General features: G+C 40.5%; 1 protein-coding gene across 1 annotated transcript in view; it reads right to left on the bottom strand.

The window, feature by feature from the left end:
* The window catches only part of DGKI (diacylglycerol kinase iota), a 326,628-nt gene that overhangs the window by 169,435 nt on the left and 145,179 nt on the right, over nucleotides 1-12,014 (bottom strand). The window contains 3 exon segments of the mRNA XM_090043316.1: nucleotides 2,290-2,406; nucleotides 3,039-3,110; nucleotides 11,307-11,372. Coding sequence (XP_089899442.1) covers nucleotides 2,290-2,406; nucleotides 3,039-3,110; nucleotides 11,307-11,372 — 255 coding nt within the window.

The following is a 12,014-nucleotide window of genomic DNA, read 5'->3' as shown; positions in this document are numbered from 1 at the left end:
ACACATCCAGACCTTCATTTCAAATATATTCAAGAAAAGCAGCTGTGGGTGGACCACCAACATCCATTAAGAAGTTATGCATACTGTCTTGTCCATGAAAGGCTTCCTTCCCAACAGGAAGTGTGTGGGGATTTTTGAGGAAATAATGCTAGATAGTGAAACTGTCTTTACAACAAATAATTACTTTAAGGAAAGAGGACTATGTAAATCCTGGATCACTTCTAGAAGAGGAAAAATCTTCTTTATGGATGTCATTTTTCCCTTCTTCAAAAAGGAGAAACACAGAACAGAAAAATAAAGTCAATTTTAGAGGTGTTCCAAATAAACTTAGATAGATCTATTGAAAAGTCATTTGTGCATGATGTGGGGGAGATGCGTGTTTGATTTTCTGAGGCAGATCCAGTAAAATCCCTTTCAATCCTTTCATCTACGCTATCCAGGTTTAATATTCAGAGGCTCTTTCTTAGTAGCCATAGCTTCAATAGTTTCAATGAAAGCTACAAGTGCACAGCATCAATGAAAGTCAAACTCTGTGATCTTCATGCCTTTCAAAAACCATAATCAGATACAAATAGTAGTCTAACTCCACTTGCCACCATCAGCAATGAAGTGAAAGTAGAGAAGAGAAAGTAGCCCAAGGATATACAGCAGTCTTCGTTTGAATGTTTCCAAAGAAAGGAAAAACAGATTTACTCACCTGTATCATAAGCCCTCCCCCAGCACCAAAGTCTAGTCACAACAGTTACAATTACATTGTCTCCTGATCCTCAGAGGAGGCTGGCTCAAAGAGCATCACCCAGACCCCACTCACTGCCAGCTCTTCTCCAGCACAAACACCAAGACTCAATTAGTAGTTTTTAACAATTTTCAATGCATCAAATATTAGAAAAGGACACTAGTATCTGTGCAACTGGGACAGGAATACATTTGAACTCCAGGAAGCCAGACACAGTATTATATAGTTTCCAGCATTGTGCAGTGGCACTGAATGTTGGTTGAGAGGCTACAAAAGACATTTACATGATGAACACCACACAACAGATGTTTTGACAATTTTCTAATTACGTAAGTGGGTCATTACATGTAGGTCTATCACCTGTCTCACAACTATCCAAACCATTCTGAATTTCCTTCATCCTGAAAAAAAAGACACTTGTCAACAGTAAAAATTCACTGCAGAACATTTATCAGGTCATCTGGGTCAAACTGTCCTTAACTGCATCACTAAGACGGTGCAGGAGTGAAAGGGGGAGTTTATACTGTATTCAAGTTTAGTACTTCAACAGTAGTGACCCACTATGCATGGAAACAGCATTGAAAAAACACTTTAGTAGCAGTAAAAACAAAGAAAAAGGAGACATCAAGGTAAAGGTGGCTACAGAAACTCATTTAACTTGCTTGGGGAAAAACAACAAAAGGAATAATAGCATCACTAGAATCCCGTTAAAATGGGTAAGAAATCCAGTTCAGGACTTGCCTATGGCCATTAGTAAGCAGGGATGGGCAAATCATTTATAACTAAAATGTTGCTATCAAATTTATTCTGCCAAGTCTGGGAAACACTGAAACATTTTTCTCTTATTTTTCAGATCATAGGAAATAAAAAAAATGTTTCAGTCAAATCTGGACTGAAACCAAATTTTAAGAAATATGAAATTTCCTAGAAACCAGAAATTCTCCTTTTTGGACAGCTCCACTTCGGAAATCTTTTCCCTCTGGTGCACCAAGCACTGTCTCATCTTGTCAAAACTATACTCAATTCTGGTTAAACCTTAAAATCTACTGCCTGCAAGCAGCAGGACAAGTAAAGATAACAGTGGCATTCAGCAAGCATTCGGGTGAATAAAATGTGATGATTCAAACACCCATGGAAATCAAATCCAAGAAACATGAAGACAGCAAAGGCTAATTATTTGTTTCAATGCAAAATTGAATGCTTGTGAAAGTACTGTTCAGTGTTTGCACAGCTTTATTTAATGAAATATGCTTCAGTGCCTAAAACACAGAAGATTCTTCCATTCTACTGAACTTATGTAGGAAGAATAACCTTGAACTGGATTGCTTAGTGCCAAAATAACATTAATCACTAATTGTCTCAAAGAGGAAAATGAAGGACCCCCACTAGGGGAGTCCATGGAAGAGCAGGATGTAAGTTGATAAGATGTAGCTGGGTAGGAAGGCCAAGGTCAGGTCAGACAAACATGCTTTGGTGGAGGACAATCAGGAGCTAAGCCAGGCTTGCCCCAGGTTGCCATACAGCATCAGAAACAGACTTCCGCATGCAGTTACCTGAGGTTTCTTCACCTTAATGATCCAAGTGGGAGGCACAATGACAGCAGCATGAGCCCCGAGGGAACACGGCTCCTCAATGTGGTGTAACATGAAACAGGTGACTTTGTTGTGAAACTATAGTAAGGGAGAGCAGAGCCATTAATGAGATGGATGCAATGCAAGAAAAGGAGGACAGACAGAAAAGTAAAGGGGACAGGAGAAAAGAGGGAGATGCATGAGACAGTGAGGAACATACCCACCATCAGCTCCATCTCCACCATCAGTTTTCTACACCAAGGGCTTTTTAGGAATATTTAACAAATGGCCACCTTTGTTTTTCAACCTTCCCCAAACATGCTCCATACCCCAAACATGCCCCTAATGATAACATTAAGACAAAATCCCAAATGGGCAAAATCATATAGCATGGAAACTCCTGTGTCAAGAGCAGCAGTGGTTTGCCTCTCATATTACTTTTGCAGAAATCTCTCTCTTGTCAACCCACAAACAACTTTTTGTTCTATTCCAAAGAAGGAAACCACACTTAGCTCCCCTTGGCCAGAAGAATAGGCTATCCAGGTGGAATGTCCTTGAGGAAAAGGAACAGAAAGGGTTAAAACGAGCCCCTCCAGGGCTCTCCCCCATAATAAATTGGAATCCCAAGCAAAGGATACTAATGAGACAAATGAAGTCCAACAAAATGAGCCCAAATGGCTAAAATCCACCACAGCTATTTACACTTCTCCCACTAAGTATTGACCACTTACCGCCTGCTTGCACCAGGAACAGCTGATGGCCACAATCTCTTTACTATGAAAGGAGAATTTTTGCTGAAACCCCTGGAAGAGCAGGAAAAGACAGGACAAGAAAGCTGTCATTGCTTTCCACAATGTTTGCATGCTTATGATCATGCAAGAAAATTCAACAACTTTGGTTTTTGCCATATGTCTGAGTTGTGCCAGCGCAGTCAAATACAATGAATAGACCATGGATTCTGTAAGCCCCAGGAATAGACAACAGTGCACTGAATGTCCAGATGCATGTTACTCCTATTAATACAACAGTAAGGTTAACAGCAAGGTTAAATCACACTCTTATTATAAAGTTCCCTATTAGCAAGGAATGAGACGTGTCAGTCCAGAGTTTCAGATTTTTGTTTTATACCAATATTGGCCTCCCCTTTAAATTTCCCAAAACTATCAAATCAACCATAAAATCAGTATATTCTTGGTGGGCCAAGGCAAAATCACTGCAAAATAGTAGAAGTTAGATTGAAAAAAAGATTCTTAAATTGGGACACCATTATAACAAAGGTTTTGAATATACAGTATGGCCAAAATATATTCTTAGAGCTATATTTAACTTTGTAGTCAAAAGGGAGGAAAAAGGAAGAAACATTTATGAAATACAAATCCATCTGACAGACTCTAATGGACCTAAGTGAAATTAGAACATTCCATGCCACAGGAAATTTGGACATTTGAACATTTGGGCTTGAATGAAAACTTAAATTAAACCATATTTCACAGGATTTTTTTTTTAAAAATGGAGAGAAAAAAAATCTATCAAAATATTTAGACATTCCCAAAATCAAAATGTTTACTACAAGTTTGTTGAAAATGACCAAAAACACTGTTTTCAAGGCATTTCAACATTAAAATGCATTTTTCTATTTTGACATATTGCCTCATGGAGTTGTAATTCAAGAACCAGATGCTCCCATTTGCAATTCCCCTAACTTCGTAATCAGCCTACATCTCCCATAATGCACCTTACAGAGCATGGTCAATGGGAATCCACACTGCATTGGAGAGAACTAAAGGGGCAAGAGAGCAAACTATAGCTCCCATAAGGAAAAGTACTGATAGTGAAATGCAGTTTAAACAGAATCTTTTAGATCAATCCAATATTAATATTCAAATCAAACAGACCCAAAACAAATTTTTCATACATTTTCAGGAAAAAAAAATTTCTCCATGGAAATGTTCCAAGTTATGGGAACTGCATTTTCCACTGGAAGATCATTCTGACAGAAAACTCCCACCCAACTCTAGATTTTAACCTCTAAAGTGACCGCTAAATCATCTAGTGTCACTTCATATAAAACAAAGGTCATAGAGCCCCATCTAGTTACCTGTTTATTTAACCCAATAACTGGTGAGTTTTTTAAAGTACTTTCCTTTCCAGGAAAGTATCCACTTATGATTTGAAAGTTTCAATAAGTAGAGAATCTACCATATCCTTTGGTCATTTGTTTGAATGGTTATTCACACTCACTATTAAGCATTTGTACCTTATTTTTCATTTGAATGTGCCTGGCTTCAATTTTCAGGCATAGTATGCCTCATACCTAAATGCCACATGAATATGCCATATTTGACTGATTAAATTCAGTCCCCTCAGACTCTGTGACCTGAATCCCCTGTCCCTGTCCCTCCCCTTCAATATTCTGCCCTTTCTAATTTGCTGATGTCCAGGATCAATGGCCTCCCTTCTCCTTTAGAGACAAGCCTTCATCGTCATGATGAGCTCAGCCCACTAACCTCAGCAGTGAAACAGACCCATTAATTCCAAAAGCTCAGGTAGTCCACCTGTCTCTTGTCTAAGTCAAACCATTGAAAGTGGGCACAAAAAACCTCACCAAACCCAGGCTCAGATTTATAATACATAAAACAAGTGTTGGGGAGTACAATGTTTGCAACTGAGGTCTGATTAGTAAAGGGTTTCTTCTTCTCTTTAATGAGCCTCTTAAACAAAGAACACACATTGCACCTGTCTCCAAGCCAGACTTAGCCCTGAAAAGAAATGTCTTAAAATTGGGGCATACACATATCACCCTTCCAGTCAAGGCTTAGTGAGTTGCCGAATACACTGCCACTTTTCATGCATTCATTCAAGTGGTGTAACCCCTCAACGACTGTTCAGACATACTTCACATGTCCTGACGCAAACTATTAGCACTTTTTAATCCCAAGATCCTTTTTACAGTTTGTCCCAGGACAACAGATGTGGACATCTAAACACTGTACCTTATTCCAGAAAAAATGTTCTCTCTCAGGATAAACTTGACATATGCTTGTAGCCTTAAAGAGTGCTGACAGACGTGGGGGAAACAAAGCAATACAAAACAGGGCTTTACCAGAAGAAAAATTGCATAAGTTTACCCGGCTCCCCAGCATTTGTATAGCTCACATGCTTCCATGGGCTTTTTGACCCTTTTATCCAAAAATCCCCACTGAAGCATGAGAGCTATACAGACACTGGGGAGCCAGGTCAAAATGACACGATCCCTCTTCTGGGCATGCATGGTGCTTGGTGCGGGGGCATGCCAAGCTGAAAGTAAAATGCTGTTTTATTTTTTATTCCACATCTGTAAGCAGCCAAGATATCTTATAAATTTCATCCAGAAACTATATATATAAAAAAATTTCGGGTGGAGGGGGACAGAGTGAGGGAGACCAGCCTACTTTGACTTCTCAGGGTGATTTGAGAAATCCCCATCTCCCAAAACTGCAGCTAGCAAAAAAACAAGACCTGGTACATATGTTCTGCAATACATCAGCAGTATATTTTAAACATATGGACTGAGCAGCTTGCCTGTTTCTGGAAGGACCATTTTTCATGTCTTAAGTTATTTGGCTTTTAGAGAGTCATCAGTGAGAATGATAGAGCAATAAAAAATAAAATAATGATAAAAAGCAGTAAAATAGCTTTTTCTTTCTCAAACTACTTTAAAATGTGAGTTAATCTCTCCTCACAATTCAGCTCTGAGGTATGCTGGTACCAGGTAGAAACTTAAGTTAAGGAAACTGATACTAGTAAGATAACTTGCTCAAAAACAGAGTGGGCGTCAACGTAAACACTGGGATTAAAATACCTGTGCTCTGATTCCTGTGCTCAACCAGCAGGAAACCACCCACTCTCTTCATCCTCTTTCCACCCCTCACAATAGGAAAGAACATTCAAATTCAGCTTCCCTTTGTTTTTCCTGTGTTGGGTTGGACCTCTCTCTCTGGCAGAAGAGGAAGAGTTTTCCACCCCTAGAATGCCTGTTACACCATTTGAGGAATAATGAAATGCAACATTAACTTCATATTTGAAAGGATGTTGTTCCATTAGTGTTTGATTTACTGTCCGCCCCCCCAGCCATTAGTGTCTAATTCCAGTGCAGTACATAAAACTGTATGTTCCACATTGCTCTTGTGAAAGTAAACATCTGTGTGTGCTGGAGGAAATATATTTGGAAGTAGAGAGCACCTGGATCCTCAGACAGCATAGGGGAAGACGTTCTGGCCAAATCATCTGATTCAGTCAGTTTAAGATCATAAAATTATAGAAAATTAGGATTGGAAGGGACCTCAGGAGGTCATGTAGTCCAACCCCTTGTTCAAAGCAAAACCATCCCCCACCTAGATCATCCCAGCCAAGGCTTTGTCTAGCTGGGTCTTAAAAGCCTCCAAGGATAGGATAGAGATTCTATAATCGCTCTGGGTAACCTGTTCCAGTGTTTTATTACCCATCTTGTGGGAACATTTTTCTGAATATCTAACCTAAACTTCCATGGCTACAACTTGAGACCTTTGCTCCTTGTTCTGTCATCTCCCACCACTGACAACAGTCTAGCTCCATCCTCTTTGGAACCCCCCTTCAGGTGCACTTAAAGATTGCAATTAAATCCTCCCCTCCAGTCTTCTCTTCTGCAGACTAAAAGTAAGCCCAGTTCCCTCACCCTCCCCTCATAAGTCATGTGCCCCAACTCCCTAACCATTTTTGTTGCTCTCCACTGGATTCTCTCCAAGTTGTCCATATCCTTTCTGTAGTGAGGGGCCAAAATCTGGCAACAGTACTCCAGATGTGGCCTCACCAGTGCTGAACAGAGAAGAGTAATCACTTCCCTCAATCTACGGGCAACCTTCCTACTAATGCAGGCCACTACGCCATTAATCTTCTTTGCAACAAGTGCACACTGTTGGCTCATATTCATCTTATTGTCCACTGCAACCCCAGGTCCTTTTCTGCAGAGCTTCTGCTTAGCCAGTTGTTCCCAGTCTAGACCAGTCTAGGATTTTTCTGTCCTAAGTGCAGGATTTTGCACTTGTCCTCATTAAATCTCATGAGATTTCTTTTTTGGAGGAATCCTCCAATTTTTGAGGTCTCTCTAAACCCTAGCCATACTACATGTCTACTACTCCCCACAGTTTGGTGTCATCCACAAACTTGCTGAGGGTGCACTCCATCCTATCTTCCAGATTGCTGATGAAGATATTGAACAAAACCAGCCCCAGGACCAACACCTGGGGCACACCACTTGATACCAGCTGCCAACTAGACATCAAGCCATTGACACTACCCTCTGAGCCCAATGATCCAGCCAGATTTCTATCCACCTTACAGACCATTCATTCAGACCGTACTTCCTTAGCTTGCTTGGAGGAATGTTGTGGGAGACCAAATCAAAAGCCTTGCCAAAGTCAAGATATATCATGTCCACTGCTCTCCCCACATACACAGATCCAGTCATCTCATAAAAGGCTGTCAGGCTGATGACTTGCCCTTGGTGAATCCATGCCGACTGTTCTTAATCACCTTCTCCTCCAAGTGCTTAGAAATAGATTCCTTGAGGACATGCTCCATGATTTTTCCAGGGCCTGAGGTGATGCTGACCAGTCTGTAATTCCCCAGATCCTCCTCCTTCCCTTTCTTAAAGATGGGTACTATACATATCTTTTTCCAATCATCCAGGACCTCTCCCAATCACCATGAGTTTTCAAAGACAATGGCCAGCAGCTCTACAGTAATATCAGCCAACTCCCTCAGCACGCTCAGGTGCATGGCTTCAAGCTCCGTGGACTTGTATACATCCAGTTTTTCTAAATGGTCCCTAACCTGTTCCTTCACCACTGTCAGCTGCTCACCTCCTCCCCACACTGTGCTGTCAAGTGCAGTAGTCTGGGAGCTGACCTTGCCTGTGAAGACTGAGGTAAAAAAAGCCATCAAGTATTTCAGCCTTTTCTGCATCACCTGTCACTAGGTGACACCCTCATGCTTTCCTGATCTTCTTCTTGTTGATGATACAGACATATGCACACATGCACATACACATACACATATGCAGTATACAGTGCACAGCACTCAAAGTCATACTGAGTAGGCTCATGTTGTCTCCATGAGCCTATTTATCTTCATGAAAATGTAATTATTTTACTTCAGTTAGGGAAGTAATTCACAATCTATCACTATATAAGTTGTCTTTGTAAAGCTCTTTGGGCTCTACCAATGAAAACCCAGTATGAGAACAAGGTAATATTTATTATTATATTATTAAGCCCTGGATGTAGTTTTGTTTTAAATCCAGTATGACTTGCACCAAATTCTCCAAAGCTGTCTTTCTTTTTGGCCAAGCATATGATAGGTAGAGCTTTCTAATTCTTGATCACTGTTGGAATACAGCAGGGGAGGTGTGCACCAAACACTGATGATTGATAGACCACTTAAACATCTGATAGTTATGGTTAATGTGGTCACAACCCAATTCCTGACAATCAAACTTCTCACAACAACAAAGTACTACAAAACTGGCATCAACTAAGACCTTAGAATAGTAATACTATTAAAGAGACCTATAAAACTGAATGACAAATATTGCTAAAAATTTGAGGCACAATAGCAGAGCAATAAGGGGGGAAATGATACTGCACTCTTCTTTATTTGTTAAAAAATGTCAGCAACTGCCTCGTTTTAAGACAATAACAAATTCAATTAATTCTCTTACATGGAAAAAAAAAAGTACTGCCCCTCATTTATCCCATCTTCTGGACAAATGGGATCTACCACAGAAGATGGACAGAGAAATCTATTTGTTTCACTGATGCCATTCACCTTCCATCTACTGAGGAGGCTTTGGCAAACTTCTCAGCTTCCTGTACAGCCAGTACACAAAGGAACTGTAGGCCATTGGTTAATCACCTCCAAATTCTGCTCCTACACAAACCTATAGTGTGGGATTTTTCACGTAAAACCGCAGAGAAAAGCTCATGTTTTGCTATCCTGCATCAAACCGCCCATCTATCTACTCCAATAATCCACACCTCAGCCACGGCCAATATTGTTTAGAAGGAGGAAAACAAAAAAAAAAGCTAACATGCCAAGCTAAGGATATAAAGGAAAATGAATTGCTGTCTACAGGCTTATGACTGAAAATATGACATATGATGATTATCCTTAATCTTTGCTTGCATTACTGTGAGTGTTATTAATGTTCATTAAAATATTTAGCTATCCAATTTGAGCCCAAGATTTGACTGATGACCTCCTATTACAAATGAGACCCACAGAATGATTAGATACTCCGTGAAAAATACGTATTTTATTGCTCTAAATTTACTACCATTTCATTTCAATGATAGCCTCCTTTTTCTTACATGACAGGGGAATTAATTTAAGGCAGAAGCTCAAAAAGAAGGAAAATGGACCACAAGGTAGAATATATCTGGCTGGAGAGGAGTTTACTTTGGCATTGAAATAAAGTATTACAAAGGAAAATCCCTTTTTATTTTCTTCTTTCTAGTTTCTGGGTAGAGAGGTCTGCTAGAATATACCCATAGAAGTGCTGACTATTTATTGTCCACAAGGAGAGTAGCTACCTCCTTTGACTTTCACCCCAGGGAGTCATCTCCAGCGTGTTTCAGAGCAAACTGGTCAGGTTAGTAATAAGAGTATATCATGTGCTGGTTCTACTACATGTATTACCACAATATGCAGTGACTGTTCAACTTGCCTAATGAACTCCTTTGACACCAGTAGTAAAGATACAGCACAGCTCCCAGAAAGGCAGAGGCACAAGAAAACATGGCTCCAATGTCATCATGTGTCATGCCAGCTTAAGAATCCTGCACACACATGCCTCACTGCTCGTGATCACACACCGTGAATGAAATACTGCATCCTGTTGTCACTAGTGCTTTAGAATGATATGGAGTCAAACTGATACAGGTCTCTTCTTCTAATGCAATAGAGAATGTGTCAAGACATGGGTTCTGTCCTGGCCGTGTACAATGACTGAAGCTGCAGAAGCTGAGGGTAAGAGGGAACTAGAAGTACAACTTAGTGCGGAAGGAAAAAAAGTTTACTAGGGTGTAAATTGGGCCATATAGACCACTCATGGGTCCACAGAGATGCAGCTCTGCCATAAGCAAATTGGATGCTTATCTTGCTGGGATCCTGACCCCAGCTGACTTCTTGCCCTTTGGGCAGGGGACTGGCCTCAGTGATTTTCCGAGGTCCCTTCCAGCCCTAATGTCTATGAAATCTTGCAATCCCCCTACAGCAGCACAGCATGCTTTGATGGTACCTGTGCCATGACCTTAATTTCAATACCACTAATAAGCTTGGAATGACTGCAGTACAAGAAGAATAACTCCAACCCTCAGTTCAGACTCAGGCTAAAGGCTGTCCCAAGTCACCCCAAATAAACAGTTGGTCATTCAGGCTGGAGAGGCAAAGGTGACCGGGTGCGAGGATAGCTACATCATTTCCTTGTGTGCCACTGTCTATAGAAACTGGTGTGCCTTAACCACAGTAGCTTTGAATTTTTTATCATTATTATTGTTGTTGCTATTATTTTAACAGGCTTGGAGATTTGAACTTATGGGTAGAAAAGTTCTGTGTAATTAAAGTTTTCTTTGACCTTTTCTATTACCAGTGGAAATGGGCTTTCACTGTCTTGTGCAGTAGAGGATACACTGAACAGCCCAAAGCAGCCAACACAGCGAGAATCTGGAAACAGCACAATAGCCTTTTACTTTCAGAGACCTGGGTTTAGGTCGCCAGTGCAACAGATTTACTGTCACCATTCTGTTTCCCGTTTGTACGCACCGAAAAAGTATTGCACTATTCCACGTGATTCCCTTTCTCTGCCCAAGAGAGACCCAGAACTAGAACAGAACAGAATAATTAAATGGCTGGGTGGAGCTCTATTAATCTGAAAGTGCCTAGAAATCTCGTCACAAGTTTTATGATCTGTATATACTTCTTACCTTTCCACATTGTTTACATTTTCCCTCCTGCCTTCGCCTGTGCACCCAGTGATGTCGGACAAAGTTCTTCAGGAGGAGGACAGAGAAAATACATTAATAAATGATAGTGTCTAACAGTTACCCAGCACTTCCCGTACAAAGTCATTTACAGAACTGTGCATAAGAATCACTTCAGTCACAACTGAAATGTGGTTGCTCATGAAGCAAAATTTGGCAGTTGTTTAGCACTGATATGAGAAACAAAGAGAAATACAAAACCCCATATATAACTGAAATTTCAGGAAAAATGTAGGTACAGTGCATATATTCATTACCCATTTTGGAATATGGCCAAAAGAACCCTTCTGCTACTTTTCTACAAAAGGAATAGAGCAGATCACAGCACAGACAATTAAAAAACAAGAAGAGAGAGAAATGAGTTTACAACAATCTGTTTACCCATGACACAAGGCCTGATTCTCGTCTCCAGTAAAGTCAAGAAGAGATTCACCACTGAGTTCAGTAGGAGCAGGTTTAGTCTCATGAGGCAAAAACATGAGTTGAGAGGAAGCAAGAAACTCCTTACTCCTCTGCACAGGCTACCCACATCATGGGCTTCAGTAAAGAGAAAAAAGGAGCAGTATCTGGTATTCCACTGCAGATATGAGAAGAAGTCAGAGCTCTCACTTTGTCCCCTCAAAACACCAGCCAGCACAGCTGAACAGATAT

This window comes from Crocodylus siamensis, chromosome 4 (assembly GCF_052110815.1).
Source record: "Crocodylus siamensis isolate JL-2025a chromosome 4, ASM5211081v1, whole genome shotgun sequence".
NCBI classification, from domain to species: Eukaryota; Metazoa; Chordata; order Crocodylia; family Crocodylidae; genus Crocodylus; species Crocodylus siamensis.
The sequence above is the reverse complement of the archived record's forward strand: the minus strand, read 5'-3'. Positions and strand labels throughout refer to the sequence as shown.